We start from the raw sequence: 27,235 nt of genomic DNA, 5'->3' as shown, positions 1-27,235 counted from the left end.
CCCTAGGCAAGATAATGAATGCATACGTTTCATATCTGGAATTTAACCAAAAGTAAAATAATAAAAGCTTTCTGGCACTGAGCTAACAGTTTTTGAATAAATACAGATTAAGAGCATATTGAACAACTCGGGAACAACTAATTATCAGTACAATTGCTTCTGGAATAATCATATCCTTAAATTCCCTTTGAATTTGTATTTACCTGTCTCACCACCACAAGTTGAATAACACCGAAGTGAAATCTAGCAGAGGGGTGAGAACTTATATATTCAAGACACTGCCCAAATTCTAAACGTCAATTTTAAGTTGGCCTTTCTAATAAGCTATTTATACAAATCAATTGAAGGCATAAAACAGAACTTCACAGGAAATCAAACATTAGTTTCTTAGGACTACATTTTGAGAAACAGATTCAGAAATGAACATTTCTGTTGTAATATAAAGAGAACAACAATTAGTATTTCAGACTTTCTTGTGTGACTTTTTTTCCCCCCTTTTCTATGGCCACTCCCACAGCATATGGAGGTTCCCAAGCTAGGGGTCCAATCAGAGCTGTAGCCGCCAGCCTATGCCACAGCCACAGCAATGCCAGATCAGAGCCATGTCTGACCTACACCACAGCTCAGAGCAACGTCGGATCCTTAACCCACTGAGCAAGGCCAGGGATTGAACCCTAAACCTCATGGTTCCTAGTTGGATTCATTAACCACTGAGCCACGACGGGAACTCCCTTTTCTTGTGTGACTTTAATTGGGTGTTATTCAAAGTAAAAAATACTTTCATAAACATTAAAGCCTATTATATCAAATAAGTAGCAATGAATAGCTTCTTTCATAGTCTCTATATTCAATGAACCAAGTATGTTTTCCCTATTTTGCAAAGCCAAAAAGTCAGTGCAATTGATTTCAGATTTAGGATTAAAAAAAAAAAAAAAAATCAGGAGTTCCCATCGTGGCTCAGCAGAAATGAATTTGACTAATAACCATGAAGATGCAGATTTTATTCCTGACCTCAATTAGTGGGTTAAGGATCCTGGGTTGCCGTGAACTGTGGTGTAGAGAGCTTGGATCCTGACTTGCTGTGGCTTTGGTGTAGGCTGGCAGCGGTAGCTCGGATTCAACCCCTAGCCTGGGAGCCTCCATGTGCCATGGGTGCAGCCCTAAAAAGCCAAAAAAAAAAAAAAAAAAAAAAAAAAAAAATTCACCCAAATATGTACGAAGTAATTTTAATGCCTTTGGAAACTTATAGGAATATGAAAGGATAATTTTAAATCCTTGCACATTTTACTATTTAGGCAGTTCTAAGACATTAAAAAGTTTTTCTTTTTAACTCGGGTAAGAATAATGATGTACGGGAAAAGATAAGAAAATTTTGTTATGCAAGCAAATAACTATATTTCAGCCTGGAATTGTTTTGGAATTTATGTTATTTTTCCTCTAAAGAGAAACACAGGGAGAAGAGAATTCTGTGGAACTAGTAAACCATCCGAGGTGCTTTCAGACAATTCCTTTTCATACAGGATATTCTGAGCAATCACACTCATACGTGGGTGGGTATCTTTTCCTTCACTCTTCTTTTGGCAGGCCTGGAGAAGTTAAATAGAGAAGATTGTATTTGGAAGCAAAGGACAAAGAAACATAAGAAATTCTATCCAGCAGGCCAATTTACTCATGCTTCATTTTTTTTTACAGCCAATGAGTTAAGAAAATGTTCTGGGGTTTTTCAGTTTAAAGCAACTTTATATTTCCTACCTTTCAATATAAATACAGGAACTGTATTTCTTTAAAAAGTCTGAATTGATGCTCCTAAAGAGTTTTTGTTTTGTTTTTATGGTCACACCTGTGGCATATGGAAGTTCCCGGGCCAGGGATTGACTCAAGTTGCAGCTGTGACCTATTCCACAGCTCTGGCAATGCCGGACCCTTTATCCCACTGCACCAGACAGGAGATCAAACCCACACCTCTGCAGTGACTCGAGCTGCTGCAGACAGTTACTTAACCTGCTGTACCACAGCAGGAATTCCTAAACAGATTTTTAAATTAAATTATTTTTCATCTAATAATGTTTATTTACTCAGAGACCCACTTTGGTAGGCTCAATTACTTTTCTTTACATTTTCATTCCTGATATTTACAACAGCTAAGACAGTTATTTGGAGCAGATCAAAAAAAGAACCAAAATCTTAATTTGGGATATTTTATTAAACCAATAAAATGGCCCCCAAGAAAGACAAATACTATATCCTATTACTTAAGTGTGGAATCTGAAAAATACAACAAACTAGAGAACAGAACAAAAAAAACAGACTCACAGATATAGAGAACAAAGGAGTGGTTAACAGTAGAAGGGAGGAGTTCCCGTTGTGGCGCAGTGGTTAACGAATCCAACTAGGAACCATGAGGTTGCGGGTTCGATCCCTCCCCTTGCTCAGTGGGTCAAGGTTCCGGCGTTGCCGTGAGCTGTGGTGTAGGTCGCAGATGCGGTTCGGATCCTGCATTGCTGTGGCTCTGGCGTAGGCTGGCAGCTACAGCTCCGATTCGACCCCTAGCCCGGGAACCTCCATATGCCGCAAGAGCAGTTCAAGAAATGACAAAAAGAAAAAAAAAAAAAAAACAGTAGAGGGGAAAAGGAGAAGGGCAACGTAGGGGAAGGGAATTAAGAGGTACAAATTATTGTGTATAAAATAAACTATAAGGACATACTGTGCAACCCAGGATATATAGGTAATATTTTATAATAACTATAAATGGAGTATAAATTTTAAAAATTGTGAATCACCATATTCAACTGTAGCCTATATAATATTGTCCATTAACTATACTTCAATTAAAAAAAATAGTCCCTAGGAATCTTTTAAATTTGAGTCTATTTAATAATTAATACTTAGTAATACATTTCAAATATATGGTAGGGCAAACTATAACTAATTTTCACTTGAGTAAAATGGGGGAGTTTCTGGTGTGGTGTAGTGGAAACGAATCAGACTTAGGATCCATGAGGTTGTGGGTTTGATCCCTGGCCTCACTCAGTGTGTTGGGGATCCAGCGTTGCTGTGAGCTGTGGTGTAGGCAGGCAGCTGTAGGTCTAATTCGACCCCTAGCCTGGGAACTTCCATATGCCACAGGGGTGGCCCTAAAAAGGAAAAAAAAAAGAGAGAGTAAAATGGGGAGTTCCCATCCTGGCTCAGCAGTTAAGGAACCCAACTAGGATCCATAAGGTTGCAAGTTCGATTCCTGGCCTCACTCACTCGGTTGGGGATCCAGCGTTGCTGTGAGTTGTGGTATAGGTTACAGACATGGCTCGGATGTGCACTGCTGCGGCTGTGGCTGTGGCTGCTGCCAGCATGTAGCTCAGATTTGACCCTAGTCTGGGAAACTCCATGTGCCTGTGTGGCCCTAAAAAGCAAAAAAATTAAAAAATTAAAGAGGAAAATGGATCTTTTATAGCAAGAGAATTACTGGTGCCGATGTTTTCCTAGGCAGCTTTTTAAAAATTCATTTCCAGCTTTAATAGAGATATCATTGACATATAACAGCCTTGTGTAAGTTTCAGGTATAAAAACTGATGATCTGATATGATTATACATTGAAAATAATTACCACCTTAGCTTTAACTAACATCTCCATCATGTCACATAATTACAATTTCTTTTTTGCTGTGAGCACATTTAAGATCTACTCTCTTAGCAACTTTCAAGTATATAATACAGTATTATTAATTATAATCATTATGTTGTGAGTACCCAGAACTCATTGATTTAAAAGATTATGTTCTCAGGTATACAACATAGTGATTTGATATTTTTTACAATACAAAATTAGGAGCTCCCTTTGTGCCTCTGTGGATTATGAACCAGACTACTATCCATGAGGATGTAGGTTCGATCCCTGGCCTCTCTCAGTGGGTTAAGGATCCAGCACTGCCAAAAGCTGTTGCAGGTGAGGCCTGGATCTGGCATTGCTGTGGCTGTGGTGCAGGCCTGCAGCTGAAGCTCCCATTCAACTCCTAGCCCAGAAACTTCCATATACCACAGATGGGGTCCTAAAAAGGAAAAAAAAAAAAAAATGATCACAAGTCTGGTTACCAACTGTCACCACACAACATCATTACATTGTAGACTATATTCCCCATGCTTAATATTCCAGATGACTCATTTTTTAAAGGTTTTGTTTCGCTGCACTCACTGCATGCAGAAGTTAACTCTTCTTTAACTGTTTGGTAAAAATCACTTATACATCTCTCTGGTCCTAGGCTTTTGGTTGTTGGGAGTTTTTTAATTACTGATAATCTTCACTACTGGTAATCAGTCTGTTCATATTTTCTATTTTTTCCTGATTCAGTCTTAGGAGATGCATCTAGGTGTTTATTCATGTCTTCTAGGTTCTTCATTTTACTGAAGCATAATTCTTCATGTCAATCTCTTATGATTCTTTGTATTTCTGTGATATTAGTTGTAATTCTATCTTATTTCTAGTTTTACATATTTGGGCACTATCTCTTTTTTCCTGATGAGTCTGGCAAAAGGCTTATCAATTTTGTTCATCTTTTCAAAGAACCATCTCTTGGTTTCATTGATCTTTTCTATTTTGGGTTTGTTTGTTTGTTTTTTTTTTTCCTCTGTTTTATTTATTTCTGCCCTGATCTTTATTTATTATTTCTTTACTTCAATTAAGTTTGGGTTTTGTTTTTCTTTTTTCCTAATTCATTTAGGTGTGTGCTTAATTTTTTTTTTTTCTTGTCTTTCTGTCTTTTCTAGGGCTGCACCTGTGGCATGTGGAGTTTCCCAGGTTAGGGGTCTAATCAGAGCTATAGCCACCAGCCTACAACAGAGCCACAGCAATGCCAGATCCGAGCTGCATCTGTGACCTACACCACAGCTCACAGCAATGCTGGATCCTTAACCCACTGAGCGAGGCCAGGGATCAAATCCGCAACCTCATGGTTCCAAGTCAGATTCATTAACCAGTGAGCCATGGTGGGATCACCAATTAGATTGCTAATTTGAGATTTTTCTTGTTTCTTAAGATAGCCTTGCATCACTATAAACTTCCCTCTTTGGGCTGATTTTGCTGTGTCTCATAGATTTGGGGTCATTGTGTTTCCATTTTCCTTTGTCTCAAGATTTTTTGATTTCCTCTTTGATCAATTCAGTGACTCATTTGTTTACTAAGTCTGTGTTTTCTTGAATTTTTTTTTTTTTTGTAGGTGATTTCTAGTCTCATACCATTGTGGTTGGAAAAGATGCTCAATATTTCAGTCTTCCTAAATTAGTGACATTTTTGTGATCTATCATGTTATCGCTTCTGGAGAATATTCCACGTTCGCTTGGAAAGAATGTGTATTCTGCTGCTTTTGGATGGGATGCTTTATATATGTATTTATAAAGACTATCTGGTCTAATATAGCCTTTAGGGCCATTGGATATTAAAGTTCCCTGTTATTACTGTCAACTTCTCCCCTGATGTTTATTGATATTTAGGGACATATATATTTACAATTGTTGTATCATTTGTTAGATTGATCACTTTCATTATATAATAGCCTTTCTTATTACAATCTTTGTTTCGAGGTCTATTTTGTGTGATAGAAGTATTGCTACCCCAGCTTTCTTTTCACTTACACTTGCAAGAACTAACTTTTTCTCTCCTTTCACTTTCATTCTGCGTCTAAAGACTCCTCTCTCTTTTCTGTGTGTGTATCTATCACAGATTTTTGGTTTACTATTACTATGAGGTTCGTATATAACAACCTTTATGTAAGCATGATTTTTGAACATTGGTGATCTCTTAAGTCCCAGCACATTTTAAGAAACCTGCATTTTTACTCCCCCCCACCACCCAACATGTAATATTTTGGGCCTTACATTTTACATCTTTTTGTTTTCTGTAGCCTTTTTTATTTATTATTTTATTTATTTATTTTTATTGTGGGTATAGATGATTTTACTACTTTTGTCTTTTACTTAAGCCTCCTAACAGTTTTATAAGTGGTTGAACTACTTACCTTTACTGCATATTTGCCTTTACCAAGGAGACTTCCTTTTATAATTTTCGTATTTCATTTTCTTTCTTTCTTTCTTTCTTTCTTTCTTTCTTTCTTTCTTTCTTTCTTTCTTTCTTTCTTTCTTTCTCTTTCTTTTTCTTTCTTTCTTTCTTTTTCTTTCTTTCTTTCTTTCTCTCTCTGTCTCTGTCTCTGTCTCTGTCTCTCTCGCTCTCTTTCTTTCTTTCTTTCTTTCTTTCTTGCATATGGAATTACCCATGGCATATGGAATTACCCAGGCCAGGGGTCAAATTGGAGCCATAGCTTCTGCCACAACCACAGCAATGCCAGATCCAAGCCATGTCTGCAATCTACACCACAGCTCACAGTAACACCAGATCTTTAATCTTTAACCCGCTGAATGAGGTCATGGATCAAACCCATGTCCTCATGGATACTAGCTGGGTTCATTACCACTGAGCCATTACGGGAACTCCTAATTTTCTTATTTCTGGTAGTGGTCTTTTCCACTTAGAGAAGTCTTTCTAGTATTCCTTTTTTTTTTTTTTTTTTGGCTGCATCCAGAGGATGTGGAAGTTCCTGGCCCAGGGACTGAACCTGCACCACAGCAATGAACAAGGCTGAATCCTTAACTGTGGATCACCAGGGAACTCCGCTTTGAGTACTCATTTTAAAGCCAGTTTACTGGTGCTGAACTCTTAGCTTTTGCTGCTTTGTAAAACTTTTTATCTTAGCTTCACATCTGAATAATAGTGTATTCTTGATTGTAGGTTTTCCTTCCAACATTTTCAATATATCATGCCCATCCTCTTCCGGCCTGCAAAGTTTCTGCTGCAATCAGCTCATGGCCTTATGGGAGTTCCTTTGCATGTAAGTAGTTGCTTTTCTATTGCTACTTTTAAGATCCTCTCTTTAATTTTTGCCATTTTATTTACAGTGTGTCTTGATGTGGATCTCTTTGAGTTCATCTTGTTTGGAATTCTCTGTGATTCCTAGATCTGGGTGTCTGTTTCCTTTCCCAGGTTAGGGAAGTTTTAGTTAATATTTTTCAAATAAGTTATCTGCCCTTTTCTATCTTCTCTTTTTAGGACCTACAATGTGAATTTTACACATTTGATGTTGTCCTAGAGATCTCTTAAACTATCCTCATTGATTTTTACAACTTCATCTTCCTATTCCTTGATCCATTCCTCTGTATCATCTCATATACTCTTGATTGCTTCTTGTATTATTTTTAATTTGTTATTGTATATTTCAGTTCTCTTTGGTTCTTCTTTCCATTTTCAAACCCTTTGATAAACTTCTCACTGTCTTTATTCATTCTTCTCCCAAGTTCTTTGAGCAACTTCAACATTATTACTCAGAACTCTTTATTGTTTAGATTGTTTATCTCCACTTTTTCAGTCTTCTGGATATTTATCTTGTTCCTTTGTTTACATAGTCCTCTGTCTTCTCATTTTGTCTACTTCTAATTTTCTGTGTCTTTGGTAAGTCAGTTATATTTCTCTGTCTTGGAGGAGTGGCATATGTATAAGACACTAAAGAGCCCAGGAATACATTCCTCTCTGGTCACCAGAGTCATATGCTCTAGGGGTGAGCTTATATTAGCTATATAAGCTCTTCTATTGTAGCATGGCCGAGTACTGTGGACATTTTGTAATGGTTGGCTACCCTGCCTCATGTTGGCTGCAAATTCATTGGTGGGCAAGGCCAGGTGATGATGTGCCTGAATATGGGACCTGGGGGGTCCCAGAGTTCACACCAGCCACTTGGCATGTGGGGCTGGAGACCAGCACAGCTGGCTGTGTGTCCAGGGTTGTCCTGAGGTTGGTCCTAGGGGTGTTGTTTTTTCACTGTCTCCCAAAGACAGGGAAGCAGCCTTTTGGTTCATTTCCAGAAGCTTCTTTTTCCTTCACTTTTCACTTTCCTGATGGTTACAGTGAGGTGTTAACTATAATTGATTTAGCAGTAAGAATACGCAAGTATGCCTCTCTAGAAAATCTCTCTCAATGCAAACTATCTAAATTTTGAACATAAAAATGAGATGAGTTTTTTGCATATGAGATAGGCAAAGACTAAATTTCTTTATAACACTTAATGCTGGCAAAAGAATGGGAATTATGTATTCTTATGACTTGCTATTGGATATGCTAAGTGGTGAAGCTTTTCTGGAGAAGCTTTTCTGGAAAGCAATTTGCCACTAAATACCAATGTTTAAAATATGCATAACCTGTAGGGTACTTTAACTGATGGTGTAAGGAACTCTGTGGTCCCTCTTCCCTGTGAATCAACCATAGTGGGTGAATTTTTTTTTTTTAAGTGTTTAAAGTCTCTGGAAACTGTCCTAAAGGAATAGAACAAACAGAAATATTTATTCAAGTACTATAGGATGAATGTTTGTTTTCCCCAAAATTCATATGCTGAAACCTAATTCACAATGGATGGTATCTAAGGCAGGGCCTTTGAGAGGTGATTAGGTCTTGAGGGTAGAGCCCTCATTGTTGAGATTAGTGCCCTTATGATGTTGAACTCAGAGAGCTCCCTTTTCCCTACCACCATGTGAGGACACAGCAAGAAGATGACTATCTATAAACCAAGAAGTATGTTCACACCAGACACTGAATCTCCTAACATCTTGTTCTTGGACTTCCAAGAATTTAGGGCTGTGAGAAATAAGTCACTGTTGTTTATAAACCACTCTGTCTATGGTACTTTGTTAAGACAGCTTCAGACAAACATCAGAAAAATCTACTAATCACAAGAAAAAGAAATAACAAATATATATATATATATAAAATATATATATATATTTCTGCTCCTTTCTTCTTTTAGCTTTAAAGGACCTAAAATTGTGTTAAGTAATAATTAAAATCAAATTGAATGTCATATGTATGTAATATTGTAACTATGATAGAACTAAAAAGGAGAAGAAAGAAATGCACTATATATGTATTTCTAAACCTCACTGGACATAAAATAGTAGAATCTGAAATATATTCAGATAAGTTCAGATATATCTTAAGTCCTATAGCAACCACTAAGGAAAGGATGTGTGAAAAAAAAACGAAAAACCATTAAAGAAAACATTACACCATAAAATATCCACTTAATGAAAAAAAAAAGGCAGTAAAGGAGGAATAGAGGAACAAAAAAGACATGAGACATATAGAGGACAAAATGTAAAACAGCAGATATATGTCCAGTGATGTCAATAAAAGCACTAAATGTGTATCAGCCAAACTAAGCACACGAAAGGCAGGTATTGTCAGAGAGTATGAGTAAAATAATCCAATTATGTGTTCTTCAAGAGACACACTTTTATTCAAAGTCACATACAGATTAAAAATAAAAGGATAGTGGAGTTCCCATCATGGCGCAGCAGAAATGAATCCAACTAGGAACCATGAGGTTGCAGGTTTGATCCCTGGCCTCACTCAGTGGGTTAAGGATCTGGCATTGCTGTGAGCTGTGGTGTAGGTTGCAGACACGGCTGGCTCGGATCTGGTGTTGCTGTTGCTCTGGCATAGGCTGGCAGCTATAGCTCTGATTAGACCTCTAGCCTGGGAACCTCAAAATGCCTCAGGTGCAGCCCTAAAAAAGGACAAAAGACAAAAAATAGAATAAAATAAAATAAAATAAAAGGATAGAAAAAGATAACATGCAAACAGCAAACACAAGAGAGCTGAAGTGGATATATTAAGGTCAGATATAATAAATTTTAAGACAAAAATGATTAGAGAGACATTTTATATTGATTAAAGGATCAATGAAATGTGCCTGGGCTGTGGGATGGAAATCCTGTGAAATCAGATTGTTATGATCATTATACAACTACAGATGTGATAAATTCATTTGAGTAATAAAAAATTAAAAAAAAAAGGATCGCTGCAGAAAGATAAAACAATTTTGAAGATACATTATACACCGAAAACCAGAGCCCCAGAAGACAAGAAGCAAAAATAACACCATTGAGATGAGAAATAGATGATTTAACATCAGAATGATATTGGAAATCAACAGAAAATAAATTTGAGAAATTCACAGATTCCCTAGAAAAACAGAAACTTCCAAGACTGGCTCAAGAAGAAACAGAAAAATTTGTATATGCCTTTAACAAATAAAAAGATTGAATTAGCAATTAAAAATCTTCTGACAAATAAAAGACCTAGGCAGATAGCTTCACTGGTGAATGCTACCAAACGTTTAAATAAAGAGTATCAATCCTTCACAAACACTTCCAAAATAGAGAAGAGAAGGAAACACATCCCAATACATTCTATAAAATCAGTGTCACCCTGACACCCAAACTAGAAAAGGACACCACAAGAAAACTACTCCAGACCAGTATCAATGTAGATGCATACATTCTCAACAAAATACTAGCACACTGAATCTAGCAATATATAAAAATTTTATCTAGTGGGATTTATCCGGGGAATGCAAGATTGGTATAATACCCCCAAATCATTCACTGTAATAGATGATTTCAATGGAATAAAGGACAAAAATGCATGATAATTTCAACAGACACAGAAAAACAGTTGACAAAACTCAACCCTTGGTTTATGATAAAAATCATCAACAAACTAAATCCTGAATGGGACATCTACAAAGATCCACAACAAATATCATACTTATGGATGAAAGATCGAATGCTTTCCATCTAAGATCAGGAATAAGACAAAGTAGTGTTCTCACTACTTCTATTCAACATTATACTAGAGGTTCCAGTTAGGGCAATTAGACAAGGAAAAGGAGTAAAAGATATCCAGATTAGAATGGAATAACCTATTTGCAGACAACATGAGCTCGTTTGTAGCAAATCCTAAGGAACCCACTATGAGAATTAATAATTTCACTAAGGTTATGGGATATAAAGTCACTAGCAAAAAATAAATTACAGTTATATATATTACAAATGAATTATTCAAATATATAAATTAAGAAAGTTCCATTTACAATAGCATCAAAAGATTAAAATATTAGGAATAATTTAAACAAAAGAAGTATAAAAATTTTGAAAAGTATAAAACATCATTGAAATAAATTAAATTAGATCAGAATATGGTTGACTTTTAAACAATGTGGAGATTAGGGGCACTGACCTTTCACGGAGTTAAAAATCTACATATAACTTTACAGTCAGCCCTCTGTATCTGTGGTTCCACATCCACAGATTTGATTAACCACAGATTGTGTAGTAGTGTGGTACTTATTTAGTGGAAAAAAAATCCATCTAAGTAGACTTGCAGAGTTAAAGCCCCTGTCATTCGAGGGTCCATGTTCGTGTATTGGAAAACTTAAATATCAAGATGGAAATATTTACATATTGATCTACAGATTAAACAAAATGCTAATCAAATTCCGCCTGGCTTGTTGCAGAAATTGACGAGCTGGTATTAAAATTCACGTGGAATTTCAAAGGAACCCAAATAATCAAAACAATCTCGAAGAACTATAAAACTGGGGGACTCACACATCTTGATTTAAAAACTTGTTATAATATGGCAGTAATCAATAGGATTGTTATAGGACTAGTTCAAGAATTAATAAATAGATCAATGAAATAGAACTGAGAATCCAGAAATAAAAGTAAATGATTGTACATTTGTGGCCCCCAGATTTTTGACAGTATTGCCAAGGCTGTCAAGGCTTTCTCAATGGGAGAAAGAATAGCGATTTCAACAAATGGTGTTAGAAACTGGATATCCCCATGCAAAAGAAGCTGAACCCCTTCCTCATACCATATACAAAATTTCATTCAAAATGGATCATGGGAGTTCCCGTCGTGGTGCAGTGGTTAACGAATCCGACTAGGAACCATGAGGTTGTGGGTTCGGTCCCTGCCCTTGCTTAGTGGGTTAATGATCCAGTGTTGCCCTGAGCTGTGGTGTAGGTTGCAGACGCGGCTTGGATCCCGCATTGCTGTGGCTCTGGCATAGGCTGGCAGCAACAGCTCTGATTGGACCCCTAGCCTGGGAATCTCCACATGCTGTGGGAGTGGCCCAAGAAATAGCAAAAAGACAAAAACAAACAAACAAACAAACAAAAAAAACCCATATGGTACTGGCATGAAGACAGACACATAGATCAGTGGCACAGGATAGAAAGCCTAGAATTAAACCCACGCACCTACAGTCAACCAATCTATGACAAAGGAGGCAAGAATATACAATGGAAAAAGACATTCTCTCCAATAAGTGGTGCTGGGAAAACTGGACTGCCACATGTAAAAGAATGAACTTAGAACACTCCCTAACACCACACACAAAAATAAACTCAAAATGGATTAAAGACCTAGATATAAGACCAGATACTATCAAACTCTTAGAGGAAAACATAGGCCAAACACTCTCCAACATAAACTACAGGAACATCTCAGACCACCTCTTAGAGTAATGACAATAAAAACTAAAAATAAACAAATGGGACTTAAAAGTTTCTGCACAGCAAAGGAAACCCTAAACAAAACGAAAAGACAACCCACAGAATGGGAGAAAATCTTTGCAAAGGAATCGACTGACAAGGGATTAATCTCTAAAATGTATAAATACATTCTGCAGCTCAATACCAAAAAAAACAAACAAATGGGCAGAAGGTCTAAACAGACAGTTCTCCAAAGAAGACATACAGATGGTCAAAAAACACATGAAAAGTTGTTCAACATCATTCATTATTGGAGAAATGCAAATCAAAACCACTCTGAGGTACTACCTTACACCAGCCAGAATGGCCATTATCAAAAAGTCTACAAAGTGCTGGCGAGGGTATGGAGAAAAAGGGAACCCTATTATGCTGTTGGTGTGAATGTAAATTGGTGCAACTACTGTGGAAAACAGTATGGAGAGTCTTCAGAAAACTAAAAATAAAACTACCATTAGATCCAGCAATCCCACTCCTGGGCATCTATCCAGAGAAAACCATGACTTGAAAAAGACACATGTACTCCAATGTACATTGCAGCATTCTTATGCAGCATTCCAAGACATGGAAACAACCTAAATGTCCATCGACAGAGAAGTGGATAAAGAAGAAGTGGTACATACACACAGTGGAAAATTACTCAGCCATTAAAAGGAAAGAAATACCAGCATTTTTAGCAACATCGGTGGACCTAGAAATTATCATGCTAAGTGAACTCAGTCAGACAATAAGACACCAACATCAAATCTAAAAAAAGGGAGTTCCCATCGTGGTGCTGCAGAAAAGGAACCATGAGGTTGCGGTTCAATCCCTTGCCTTGCCCAGTGGGTTAAGGATCCAGCGGTGCCGTGAGCTGTGGTGTAGGTTGTAGATGTGGCTCAGATCTGGCATTGCTGTGGCTCTGGTGTAGGCTGGTGGCTACAGCTCCAATTAGACCCCTAGCCTGGGAACCTCCACATACCATGAGTGCAGCCCTAAAAAGACAAAAATAAAATAAAATAAAAATAAAAATAAAAAGGACACAATGAATTTCTTTGCAGAACAGATACTGAGTCATGGACTTTGAAAAACTTATGGTTTCCAAATGAGACAGGTTGGGGGTGGGAGGATGCCCTGAGGGTTTGGGATGGAAATGCTATAAAATGTGGTTGTGATGACTGTTGTACAACTATAAATGTAATAAAAATCATTGAGTAATAAAAAAAGAAAGTGAAAGGACAACCAATAGAATGGAAGAAACTAATTTGCAAATCATTTATCTGATAAGGAATATGCATTCAAAATACATAAAGAACTTTTACAACTCAACAATAAAAAGACAAGTCAGTCAACTGAAAAGAAAAATGGGGAAAGGATTTGGATAGACATTTCCCCAACGAAGACAGACAAATGGACAAAGAGTACATGAAAAGATGCTCAACATCTTTAATCATTAGGGAAATGTAAATCAAAATCACAATGAGATACCACTTTACATCCACTAGGATAGCTATCATAACAGGCCCTGCTGAGGATGGAGAGAAATTGGAACCTTATATATTGCTCTTGGGAATGTAAATTGCTGCAATCACTGTGAACACTAGTTTGGCGGTTCCTCAGTAAGTTAAACATGGAATAACCATATAATCCAGAAATTTTGCTCCTGCATATAAACAAACCCAAGAGAACTAAAAATATATGTTCCAACAAAAACTTGTACACGAATAATCATAGCAGAATTATTCCTAATGACCAAATAGTGGAAACAATAGATGACCAGATAAACAAAATGTAATTTTTCTATACAATGGAATTTTTTTTGTTTTGTTTTGTTTCAGGTTTATTTTATTTTATTTTATTTTTATTTTTTTTTATTTTCCCACTGTACAGCAAGGGGGTCAGGTTATCCTTACATGTATACATTACAATTACATTTTTTTTCCCCCACCCTTTGTTCTGTTGCAACATGAGTATCTAGACAAAGTTCCCAATGCTATTCAGCAGGATCTCCTTGTATATTCTAAGTTGTGTCTGATAAGTCCAAGCTCCTGATCCCTCCCACTCCCTCCCCCTCCCATCAGGCAGCCACAAGTCTTTTCTCCAAGTCCATGATTTTCTTTTCTGAGGAGATGTTCATTTGTGCTAGATATTGGATTCCAGTTATAAGTGATATCATATGGTATTTGTCTTTGTCTTTCTGGCTCATTTCACTCAGTATGAGATTCTCTAGTTCCATCCATGTTGCTGCAAATGGCATTATGTCATTCTTTTTTATGACTGAGTAGTATTCCATTTATACAATGGAATTTTATTCAGCAATTTAAAAATCCATCCTATACATGGATGGGTCTAGAAAAGATTAAGCTAAGTGAAAAGCCAATTACAAAAGAAAAATTACTGTAAATCTATTCATATGAAATGTCCAGAATAGGCAAAACTATAGAGACAGAAAGTAGATTAGTAGTTGTCGAGGACTAAAGAGTTGGGGAAATGTGAGGAGGCCCTGTTCATGGGTATAGATTTTTTTTCTTATGGAGTGATGAAAATATCTAAAATTGATTATGATGATGGCTGCACAACTACATGAATCTAGTCAAAGCCATTGAAATGTAGACCTTAAATGGGTAAATTATTTGCAATATGTATTTTATCTCAAAAAAATTAAAAATATGCATGTCCTAGTGATTTACTTCTAGAAATGTTTTGTAAGAAAGTATACAAGTGCTCAGATATTCAGCGCACCACTATTCAAAACAGCATAAAAATAAATAAATACCCATCAGTAGATTCAAATTGAACAAATTAAGATGCCCATACAATGAAATACTCAAAATCAAGCAAAATGATTATCTCCATGTTTACAAATAAATACATCTTAGCAGTAGTAAGGCAACTGTAGTGAGGCAGGGTAATAAATGCATTCCACATGTGTTTAAAGAATATGTATATGTAATATATATATATAAATTTTTATATATGTAAAAACATTGCTCCTAGAGAAAAAGTGGGGAATAAGTTTGAAGTTGAAAGGTCTAACACAATTTCGATAAAAACAAAATGTTAAACCTAAAGTGCTCTAAAGCCACATCTCGAAGTTACTTTGGAGCAGTGTAATGAGAGATCTTATATGTAGCTAGCAAGCACACACACACACACACACACACACACACACACACACACACACACACACAGTGATATTTGCTGAAAGTCCTAATTGAGTCAGAATTCAAAAACAAAAACAAAAACAAAGCTTGGTGAAGTGAAGGAAAGAAAAAATCCTAGCTTCTAGGCAGAGAAAATAACTCTGCAGTGTAAAGGGAAATGGATCAATGTGACAAACTCACACATAGCCACAGTGAATTAGACAGTTTTGGAAAGAGAGAAGTGCTTTATCATGCACAGTTTTGTTACACTAAGAATTTCATCTTAATCCAAGGAGCAGGGCAATAACTAAAAGGCATTAGAGCAGTATGAAGCTATAAAGAGAAGCAAGAGTGGATGTAAGGGAGTTGGTAGGCAGTAGTTAGGCATGGCTGGGGTGAACTAAAGATGAAACATGTCTGGAGCTGGGAAACTCAATTTACAAATGGATCATGGCCAGGCCATGTAATATATTGTATATATTACAATAGAATTTTGATCCCCCAACTCTGCCATAATTAGTCTGGGAGGCCAACAATAACCTCTGTAACAATTGGCCTAACATGGTGAAATTTTGGTCAATAAGTGTCAGCTGCCCTAATATTTGCCCCACCTTCCCTTAATTCTAGTTCAAGTCTGTCCAGAGAAAGTCATACTTGTTTGCCAAACCAGTCACACAGGAAGCCTCACTTCCAGGAAACCCACCACCAACCTTCTCAGACCAATACTCTCCCATTAAATTATACCTGAGGTTTCCTTTTTTTTTCCCAAAGAGCGTTCACACTCCCCACCCGCCTTTGGTTCTTGTCAAACACAGGTGATGGTGGCCAACTCCCTCGCTTCAGCAAGCTCTGAATAAATAGGCTTTGCTTGTCCTCATTCAGATGGTCTCCTTTCCTCCTGCAGGGTGTTATCAATCAATGTAAAGCGGTAACTCAGGCCAAAGGAATGGCTGAGACAAAGCAGGAGAAAGTAGAGAGAAACTCCATGATGAGTCTCCCGGGAAAGATAAAGCCTGCCTAGGAGTCAGGGTTGGAGCTGAGAACTTAGAAGAAAACACACATGGAATTTACGGGGGAGACTGGGCAGTCAGTTTTTACAAACTCAACAGTCAATAGCTAAATATTGCTGAGAAATCAGAGGGAAGACTAAGAAAATGAAGATGATTGATGGTTATTTTAAACAAGGTGCAAGACAGATTTAAAGCAGGTTGAAAAGGGAATGGAATAGAATGAATTGGAGACAAGAGGACAGAAGAACATTTGAGACCCTTGACTAGGGAGTGTGCATGTTGTTTTCCTGCACAGTCTTGTTGGCATTTAAATCTCCATGCTGACTTGAGGATCCAGACGGCAAAGAGGGCAAAGACAAGGCATAAGTTTCGGTTTGAGATTCCTGAGAAAGAGGGATGGGATGGGGACCACACACAGACAGAGGAAGGGTCTTGCCTTTGATGACACCCAGAGGAAGAGGAGGGTGGGTGTGGGCAGAGTGGGGGGTGGTTAGATGGTATTCTAGTTTTATGCGTGGAAGCTGAGAGATACACCGTGTGATGGCTTTTCTCTGTGGTAAGAGGCAAAGCCATCTGCTTTAAGACAAGGGTCTAAAATTTGAGGTGAATCGAAAAAGAAAGTTACTGTGGCGCACAAAGCAGAAGGTGACCCCACAAATGGAGTTTCTGTTGGATAGTCTGGGATGGAAGAATTTAAAGCATCTCTAGTCTGACCTCTTGTGTGTTCTCCAGCAGCACTTAAGGATTCTTCTAGAACAATGGGATGAAGACAGAGCAGCAGGAGAACTAGTAATACTGGTGGCGATTATGGAAATAATGCATTAGAGGATCCCAGCAGGAGAAAGGGACCAGGTAACACTCAGTGCTCTGGAAGGCCTGATGGGATGGGAGTTGTGGCATGGCTGACCAGCTCCTGGCATGACCCTGCTGTGTGGGCCTGAGACCCAAGGAGGAGGCCTTGGAAAAGCCTGGTGGACTCTGCCAATTTTTCTTTTCTAATAAATTTTTTTTCTGTCATTTTTTTGTCTTTTCTAGGGCTGCACCTGCAGCATATGGAGGTTCCCAGGCTAGGGGTCCAATAGGAGGTATAGCAGCCAGCCTACAACAGAGCCATAGCAATGCGGGATCTGAGCCAGGTCTGCGACCTATACCACAGCTCACAGCAACACCAGATCCTTAACCCACTGAGCAAGACCAGGGATAGAACCCACACCCTCATGGTTTCTAATAAAACTTTAACGCAGCAGATTTGAACAAAGCAGAGCAGAAGATAAGTGGTTTGCATTTTTCCTTGTAAATACTTATAAATATTCTAAGTGGTAACAAACTCTCAAGGATTGGAATCATAAATTGGCACTATTCTGCAGAACTGTAGATACATTGACAAGATTTTTAATGTCTCTGGTGATAGATGCTTACATATTTTGTTAAGATCAGGAAGGTTAGAATTTTTCTCACATTTTGATATTATTGGTAGTGTGGAGAAAATAGTGGCATTCACCCCACAGCGCTATTTGAAAAAAAAAAAAATGCATCCAAGAGTGAAATGTATTGAAGAAGTTAAATGATTTTGTTTTGCTCAAATATCCTAAAAAACAATAGTCTCTTGCTATTATCTAAGAATAATATATACTTCAAATACATTAGAGCTATGTAGTAATAAAGTTAGCCTGAAATCACCAGGTAAATGAATACTTAACAATGTGAAAACATAACTGAGAAGCAAAAAATGTATGCTACAAAGATATTTTAGGAACTCCCGTCATGGCTCAGTGGTTAACGAATCCAACTAGGAACCATGAGGTTGCGGGTCTGATCCCTGGCCTTGCTCAGTGGGTTGGGGATCCCACATTGCTGTGGCTGTGGCATAGGCCAGTGGCCACAGCTCCGATTTGGCCCCTAGTCTGGGGACCTCCATGTGCTGTGGGAGGGGCCCTAGAAAAGACAAAAAAAAAAAAAAAAAGATATTTTAGATTCTGAATACAATATAAAGCAGCTACTTTCACTAAATATTGGCAAAAAAAAATTATTACACACTTTTCAATGAGAAATAAGTTCCCAAAGTGAAGAAAACTTAAATTAGGCTTAAGTCCATCACATATATATATTTTGTATAGGGGGATACACATTTATTATAATATATAAAACATAGCTATATTTTATTTCTTTATATATTCAATATGTTATATACATATTATCATTAAGGTATCATGGTCTTTATTTTTTTTCTTGCTTTTTTTTTTTTAGGACCGCACCCGAGGCATCTGGAAGTTCCCAGCCCTGGAGTCCAATCAGAGCTACAGCTGTTGACCTACTGCACAGCTCACAGCAAGGCCGGATCCCTGACCCATTGAGCAAGGCCAGGGATGGAACTGCATCCTCATGGATAGTAGTCTGATTCATTCCTCTGCGCCACAGTGAGAAATCCATCATGGTCTTTATAGAAAAGTTTTATTTCTTCATTAATTTAGGAACATTCACACACTACAAAGGTTTAGAGACTAAACTTTAGGGCCACCTCTTTTCTTCAAGGAGCTCATATTCCAATGTTGATAAACTTTGAATATGATAAATGGCTTTAAAAATCTACTGATAGAGATGCAGTGATTTGTTAAGAATAGAAGATAATTTTACACTCACTGAATCAGGGTTGGCCTCACCCAGAAATGGAGTTTGAAGAACAGCTGGGGCAGGGGCAGAGTTTGAACTTGGGGAGTTAAAGAAGGGGAAACACTCCAGCACAGAGGCCAGGAATGAGTTCAGCCCGGCAGTTAGTACCAGGAAGTCAAGCCAAAAATGTGCACTGGAGCCTGATGAGAGTAATTCTTAAATCCTAAATAATAAATAAAAGCTTCATGTCATTTCTTTGAGCAAAATTTATGGAGTGCCTGCTATATTGCAGGCAGTTTTATCAGCTAATGATACCAAGATAAATAAACTCAACCCACTGCTGAGAATCTGGCTAAGCTATTCCACAGTACCACTGCTAGGTATGCATTCTGTGTGGTTGGGTGGCCTTCATGGGGCCTTGAACTGACACCAGCCCCTCATGGGAAGGAAGAGCATGCCCAGGGTCAGGTCACACACAAATGGACAAATGGACATTCTAACGTTACCCCCAGAAGCCTTGTGACCAGGAATCTCCTTCTTCTGTTTTTTTTTTTTTTAATTTTTATTTATTTATTCATTCATTCATTTATGTATTTATTACTTTTTTTTTTTTGCTTTTTAGGGCCGCACTTGTGGCATATGGAAATTCCCAGGATAGGGGTTGAGTCAGGGCCACAGCTGCCGGCCTGTACCACAGCAATGGGGGATCCTAGCCATGTCTGTAACCTATACTACAGCTCACCACAAAGCCGGATCCCTGATCCACTGAGCTAGGCCAGGGATCAAACCTGCATTCTCATGGATACTAGTTGGATTCGTTTCTGCTGCACCACAACAGGAACTCCTGGTACTGCTTTTTTATAAACAGGATCATCAGGGAAGTCCTTCCTGATGACATCTGTGGTACTGGAGCCCAGAGCTGAGTTACAGGAATGGCTGTGCAGAAGCCATGGCAGGGATGAGCCATGACACTATGGCCATGGGCTCCAGGAACCTGCAAGGCAGCTGGATGCCTGCACAGGTCCTGAAAAGAAGAAAAGTGATTTACTCCAGAGGTGGTCAGAAGGGAGGACAGTAGCACTCAAACCAAGGAAAATTAATTCCATGATCTGACTCCCAGAGACAGCTGATGTGTTGACAGAATTTAAGAAGGAGGTCACTAGGGACCTTTCCCAGAATTCAGGGGGGAGCAGGGTGTTAAAAATAGATGGGAGGAGGAGTTCCCGGTGTGACTCAGTGGGTTACAAACCTGACTAGTATCCATGAGGACTTGAGTTCAATCCCTGGCCTTGCTCAGTGGGTTGAGGATTCCACATTGCTGAGGCTGTGGTGTAGGCTGGCAGCTCTAGCTCCGATTAGACCCTTAGCCTGGGAACTTCCATATGTCGCAGGCTCTGCCCTAAAATGCCAAAAATAAATAAATAAAAAGGGGAAAAAAAACAAAAATAGATGGGAAGAAAGGAAACAGCCACTTTTTCAAGAAATGTGGCTGTGTGGGGAAGGACATGGCTGGTCACCAGAGAGCACTATGGGGTCAAGGGTCTAACTCTTTTCTTTTTTAAAACGTGAACTACATCTGTTTTGATATACTGATTGTGAGGAAGAAAGGGAGTAGTAATTGGATCAAGGTTCCAGAGGCGTGGAGACGTTAGCAATACCCACGGGAAGACTCTCTTAATGAAAGACTAGGGAGGGAAAATAGAAGTGCTGCTGACATGGATGTTTGCAATTGAAGGGCAGGGTCTGATTTTGAAGCTTGATCATCTCCATTTTCTCTGGGAAGAGGAATTCTCTCTTGCTATGAGTTTGGATAATGAGGTTTAAAAGTTTAAGGAAACTGGAAGTCATTAAAGGTTTGAAGTCTAGCTGCCTGGGAATGAGAGTTGCCTCAAAGTAGGAAGAGTCTTTCGCAGACAGCCCTGCTGTCACTGAGAGGAAAGGCTCTCCTCTAGTGGAAATGCTGTGCTGAAGGCAGACGTAGCTTTCCCTTAAGCCAAGGGGGCAGATGAAGTGAGGAGGACACGGTGCTAGGACAGAATCCAGGGCACTAGGACAGAGCAGAAAAGGTGTGCAGGCAGGAGGGTGGAGGTTTTGATCAGAGGGCTCAGAAGCCCCTGACTTTAAGGGAGTAAGAATAAGGCAGAAAATAGAGAAGTAGAAGCTCATTTGAATGAGAATCAAGAATGATGAGGGTATTAGCTGGTCTCAATTTAAATTACTGTATTAAAAGGTACCTTTACCGGATTGTCCGGAGTGTCCGCTGTGGCTCATGAGGATGCGGGTTTGATCCCTGGCCTCATTCAGTGGGTTAGGGGATTCAGCATTGCCTGTACGTCACAGACGCACATGTGGCTTGGATCCCACGTTGCTGTGGCTGTGGTGTAGGCCGGCAGCTGGAGCTCCAATTTGCCCCCTACCCTGGGAACTTCCATATACCGAGGGTTTGGCCTTAAAAAGCAAAAAAAAAAAAAAAAAAAAAAAAAGTACCTTCAGCAAAAACATTTCCATTGCCATTATTTTTGGGAAAGGAAAGTGGGCAAAGGGACGAGGGAGGGGGGTGGAGGGATACTTCAGACTTCACATTCTTCCAGACTGTCAGGGAAGATGTCATGCCATGAACATATACTATAATGACTATTAAAAAGCTGGAAAGAGGAGTTCCCAACTTGGCACATCGGAAACGAATCCAACTAGGAATGATGAGGTTTAAGCTTCCATCTCTGGCCTCCATCAGTGGGTTAAGGAATTGGCGTTGCCAGGAGCCGTGGTGTAGGTCACAGACAGCTCAGACCGGGCGTGGCTGTGGCTGTGGCTGTGGCATAAGCCAGCAGCTACGACTCTGATTAGACCCCTAGCCTGGGAACCTCCATAGGCCATGGGTACAGCCCTAAAAAGACAAACGACAGAAAAAAAAAATTAAAAAATAAAAATAAAAAGCTGAAAAGAGCATGTGTTGACAGTGCGTAGTTAACCCAGGTCACATATGTATCAATAAAAGCAGGCCTGCAGTCAAACTGTGCTGTGTGAAGAGGACACCTGGTCTCCACTCTTTAGCTCTCACATCCACCTGTAGGCTTGGACTTTCTGGCACGCCTTTAGTTTCCTTCACTCTCACTGACTTACGGCTGAAGGTGGTGTTAAAATGTTTTTAAGGGGGGAAAAATAAGTATCCAGGAAATAAATTTTATACAGCATGGATGTTCTACTGCATCACCGGGACTGTTGGGAAATCTCACTGGGTATATTTGAGGCAGACTCCTGGGTGTGGGGTATGGGGTGGGAGGGAGGGGGAAACTGACAGAGGAAAGGTTATAGGCTTTGGTATCAAGTGAGCTACAAGTCCACACCCCTCCATGTCACGTTACCTGACCCATCCTTTTACAGCCCTCCTAACTGGATCAGGTCAGGACATGTGATTTTACATAAAACATGTGGAAAACCCAGGGGGATATACGAACCAAACCGGAGGTTCAGCCTCTTCCGAGGGCCACCACCTGCATCTACAGCGCATTTATCCAGGCATCAAGGTGCCTTGGTTGCAAGACACAAAACAAGTGTGCAAGTATCTAGGACAGTGCCAATCATGCTCTCAGACTCGCAGGGAACACTGATTAAAGCACTGGTTGAACAAAAGCTTGGGAAGTTATCTTTTTTTTTTCTTTTTCTAAAGTATTAATTTAAATGTTTATTTCCTCTTTACATTTTGTATTACAAACTCATTTAAAGCAACAGCTCTATAAATAACAACTAATTCTAAAATTCAAAAGGAAATACAAAGGACCTAAATAGCTGCAGTTTGGGGCTGCCTCCTAGGAAAGTGATCTTGATGTGTATCTGGCACTGGCTGTTACACTCCTGCTGGATTCCAAAATGTGACTTTTACACATTCTTCAAAGTACTGGAGCTGGAATGCAGGGCTAGTCTAAACACTGAGAAAATGGATGCTGTAACCTGAGCAGTTCTTTAAAAGGCTTACCCAACTTTTGTAAAGGACTGCTATTATTAAATGGTTTATATGGCTTTGACTGAAGTTACTCTTTGGTTTACAAATTTGGTTTATAGGTCAAATTTTTCCTTAACTTTGATAATTCAAATTTCACCTCTCTATCTTGTTTACTTGCAGCCCTAGTATTTATGGCAGGTGGTTTGTGGAGAAAACCAATATAATCTGTGGCTGACTAAGGGCTTTGTTCCGGCATATGCAGGAATTCCCTTCCTACTGCGAATGGTGCCTCTTTGTTATCTGTGGAGGAGTGCTGGAAAAATCTTGAACTTCTCCACTCCTCCTAGGCACAGACTTGACCACTGTTTACATGAGGAACTGAAATGCATTATCAACACACACCAAAGGATTTTTCTAATAATATAGCAAATCCTTTTAAGGCATGGTTTAGTCCCTATTAATTGGCTTCTCAGGAACTTCCTTCCTATTGCAACTCTCTGGAACCCTCCACCAAATTTATTTTTCATACTTTGATAGCAGAGAGTAATTTGTTACAGACGCAGGCGTAGAGAAGAACATGGCTTTTTGTCTCAGTCTTCCTGATAAACGCTTATTACTGAAAGGCTCTTCCTTTATTTAACATCCTACTATAGGGTACTCATTGCTTTGAAAAGCACATATTAAACTCCAGGCACAGCCACCATTCTTTCCTTTGAATGTATAGTGCCACAATTACTCCAGTCCACAGGCCAACTGAATAGGCTAATTCAGCAATTGCCTATGTTATGTTAACCAGCTGAGGAATATTTCTATGACATTTTTAAAAAAAGATAGATTTCATATGAATTAAAAAGCTTAAAATAATTACAATGGAATGTCAAGTTCCTTATTTTTTAGTATGAAGTAACTTAAACTTGGGCAGTTAATTGATTCAAGCAGTTTTACTGATGCTGGTGGTGGTGTACAGTCATGGCTTTTTCCATGAATGCAAAAAAAAGGAGGGAGGACAATTTTTTTTCCCAAATTTATGCTTAAAGACGCAACCATCAAGACTATTAGTGAAGCTGGAAAACTGTCATGTCATTAATTTTATAGTGATTTTGTATATTGAAAGAAACATCTTCAGGAATAATAAACTGCTAAGTACTAAGGCTAATACATCAACCATTTGGCCTTGTTGGGCAAATGTGTCCAGATGCTTTCAAGCACACAGTGGCCTTAAAGGGAAATGTGCTTTTTCTGGATAACATACGGAGTTTTTCAAAACACATGTTTAAAGATACCTTTATAATTAAATTCCCCTGGTACCCGATTTTTTTCATTATGAAAATTCTTAAACACACACAGCAGTATTAATTTCCTTATAACTATCACTCAGATTCAACAATCAAGATTTTTGTACATGTTCTTCATGTATCCTATTAGATGATTAAAACAATTCCCTGGAATTCCCCTTGTGGCTCAGTGGTTAACGAATCTGACTAGGAATCATGAGGTTGTAGGTTCAATCCCTGGCCTGGCTCAGTGGGTTAAGGATCCGGTGTTGCCATGAGCTGTGGGGTAGGTCGAAGACCCGGCTCGGATCTCGTGTGGCTCTGGCATAGGCCGGTGGCTACATCTTTGATAAGACCCCTAGCCTGGGAACCTCCATATGCCGTTGGTGCGATCCTAAAAAGACTAAAATAAAATAACATAAAATAAAACAATTCCCAAACATCATTTCATTTCACCGTTAGTATGCAGACTGTTAGTATGCATTCCTTAAACTGACATCACTGCAATGTCATTATCACATACTCAAAATGTAAATAAACATTCTCAAGTATATCTAATCTAAAACACTGCCTACACAGAGTAAAACTATTTTCTATCAGAAGTACCTCAGGGGGGAGTTCCCCATTGTGGCTCAGCAGGTTAAGAACCTAACTAGTATCCATGAGGATTAGTGTTAGATTCCTGGCCTTGCTCAGTGGGTTAAGGATCTGGGTAAACTGTGGTGTAGGTCACAGACATGGTTCACATCTCGTGTTGCTGTGGCTGCGGTATAGGCTGGCAGCTGCAGCTCCAGTTCAACCCCTGGCTGGGAACTTCTACGTGTCTTGGGTGTAGCCCTAAAAAGCAAAGTATAAAAAAGAAATACCTCAGGGGAAAGGCACCCGTGAATGGAGAGGCATGCACCTCCTCTGAAGACAGTTGTGTCTGTGCAACTTTCTTCTTACTGCCAAATTAGCTGAGGGGAAAAAGGAAATATTAGGAGCATTACATAAATTAGTTGTTGTTTAACCCGGAGAATGGGACCCAAATTATACTGTGATTATTTGCTATTTGTTCAGATGTGATTATGATATTAAAAACCCACAAGATGCAAATGTGTGCCAGGTATTCTTAACAGTTCACATGTGTGGTGGGATCTATAGTCCTAACAGTTCACATGGATGGCAGGATCTACTGGTAAAATTTTTCTCCTACATGACTACTTCCTAAATGCTCTTGGAATTTTCATTTTATGCACTGAATTAATCACAAGTATTTTACAAGAATATTGTCCAAGTTGTTCCGTGTTTTGAGAGGGGAAACAGTTTGAATAGCCATTGCTATAAACAGTTAGAAGGCATCAGCTGCTTAAAGAGTTGCTAATTTGAAACTTTTCCTATTTATGTAAAAAAAAGGCAGACCAGGAGCCTTCATTTGAAATAATCTCAATGATCAAACATCTGATTAATTTAAAGGTAGAGACTGAATATTTAACCAGTTATCCACCATTTTCTGTTCTAAATGGAGAACTATATTATCAAGGGAATTATCTAACATATGTGTATATAAATGTTGTCACCTTTCTATTTAAATTTGGGCTGGCTTTTTCCCTTAGTGAGAAAACTTCCAAATTTTTTTTTTCACTTGCCAGTGCTCTGCAATCTTATATATTTGGTTTTGAAGTAAAAGCACTTTAGGATAACTTTACTAGATTCCTGTTAAGAACAACACAGCTAATACATTCTTTGAAAAATATGTCAAGCAGATAAATATCTATCTCGACTATACGTACTTTAACTTCTTTTGGCTCTATAAACACAACATTAAAAATCACACTTTTTAAAGTGACACATCTAACTATATATCTAGAAATAACAGCTATCCTTTTACTTATAAGGACAACATATCTGTAATAGCCTTGGGATCAATTTTCTTTGAATTTAGAAACATAGTGGTAAAATATTTATCATCATTTGAAAATCCAGCTATTATTTTAAAATAGCCAAATAACATACCTCACAAAATAAGGAGCATACTTGTGAAATCCTACACGTTTACCCCAACACCCCAAAGCAAACCTAGGAGATTTTCAACAGAAACAGTCATGGTGGGAGGCCCAGGCACAAACAGACATAAAAACAAGTTACTCATTACAAATGGTCATAAGTCCTACCTGGTCTCTGTCCGCAGATAAGTAGAAGATTCATCATAAAAATAAAAAATACTAAAAAGAACTGTCGAAACCTCATCTTTCTGCCACACTGCAGTAGGTGAGACAGCCCACGAGGTCGCAGTCTGAATGGTCCGCGGTGCCCGGGGACCCTCCTCTCATGCTAAGGATAGACCTCGGCCGGCAGCTGCTGCGCTCAGGAGGTTGATGGTCACCGCGCACGAGTGACTGTGGCCGCGGGCCAGTCTCAGACTCCTCCTCCACCCGCTCCCGCCCGTCCCGCCCCTTGATTTCCATAAGTAAATACGTGCAATGAGCTGAGCCATCTCGGAACAGACCCGGGGGGGAGTTCGGCCCCCAGCTCCCGTGGGGGAGGCTGATCAGCCCCGAGTGGAGCTGCCTCCTTCCTCTCCATTTACATCTGTTTACAGTTTACATCGTCCACGCTGGTCCCACACGCAGAAACCCAGCGGAATGACAGGAAGTCCCTTGTCCTTTTCAGAAGGAATTCTGGAGCGCTAACTCAGACTGCCAAATGCTTTGTGGCCCGAACATGTGGCCAAGTCTTCCTCCTTTCCAAACCTACTGCAAAGTGGTGACTGTTTGCCCCAAATCTCTAAACTGCTTGTTACATGGGTTTACTCATTAAACATTCCTGGCATTTAGAATGTTCTGAAATAAATCTCCAAACTGTATATATT

The 27,235-nt window shown here is 38.9% G+C and overlaps 1 protein-coding gene and 1 long non-coding RNA gene across 15 annotated transcripts in view; one reads left to right on the top strand and one right to left on the bottom strand.

Moving 5' to 3' along the window:
• The window catches only part of APELA (apelin receptor early endogenous ligand), a 32,120-nt gene extending 5,354 nt beyond the window's left edge, over nucleotides 1–26,766 (bottom strand). For 2 of the 4 annotated variants that reach the window (XM_013978711.3, XM_084972253.1), the window contains exons 1-2: nucleotides 26,538–26,766; nucleotides 25,251–25,340 (exon numbers count right to left, since the gene is read on the bottom strand). In XM_013978711.3, coding sequence (XP_013834165.1) covers nucleotides 25,252–25,340; nucleotides 26,538–26,613 — 165 coding nt within the window. In that variant the 5' untranslated portion in view covers nucleotides 26,614–26,766 and the 3' untranslated portion in view covers nucleotide 25,251. Of the gene's footprint in view, nucleotides 1–1,370; nucleotides 1,587–18,363; nucleotides 18,493–25,250; nucleotides 25,341–26,537 lie in introns of those variants that run through there. The other 2 variants (XM_013978712.3, XM_021101316.2) reach the window with 2 other exon arrangements.
• The window catches only part of LOC102159863 (uncharacterized), a 47,509-nt gene that overhangs the window by 7,508 nt on the left and 12,766 nt on the right, over nucleotides 1–27,235 (top strand). For 5 of the 11 annotated variants that reach the window (XR_014812533.1, XR_002346663.2, XR_014812539.1 and 2 more), the window contains exons 2-3: nucleotides 6,773–6,872; nucleotides 17,290–17,409. This is a non-coding gene — a long non-coding RNA (uncharacterized LOC102159863). Of the gene's footprint in view, nucleotides 1–1,443; nucleotides 1,551–6,772; nucleotides 6,873–17,289; nucleotides 17,410–18,804; nucleotides 21,667–27,235 lie in introns of those variants that run through there. The other 6 variants (XR_014812532.1, XR_014812536.1, XR_014812538.1 and 3 more) reach the window with 5 other exon arrangements.

This window comes from Sus scrofa, chromosome 8 (genome assembly GCF_054392235.1).
Source record: "Sus scrofa isolate SSC_HxYL_T2T_F1_AM1 chromosome 8, Sscrofa_HxYL_maternal_Yorkshire_Landrace_v2.0, whole genome shotgun sequence".
Classification (NCBI taxonomy): domain Eukaryota; kingdom Metazoa; phylum Chordata; class Mammalia; order Artiodactyla; family Suidae; genus Sus; species Sus scrofa.
Note: the sequence above shows the minus strand (reverse complement) of the source record. Positions and strands in the feature narration are given on the sequence as shown.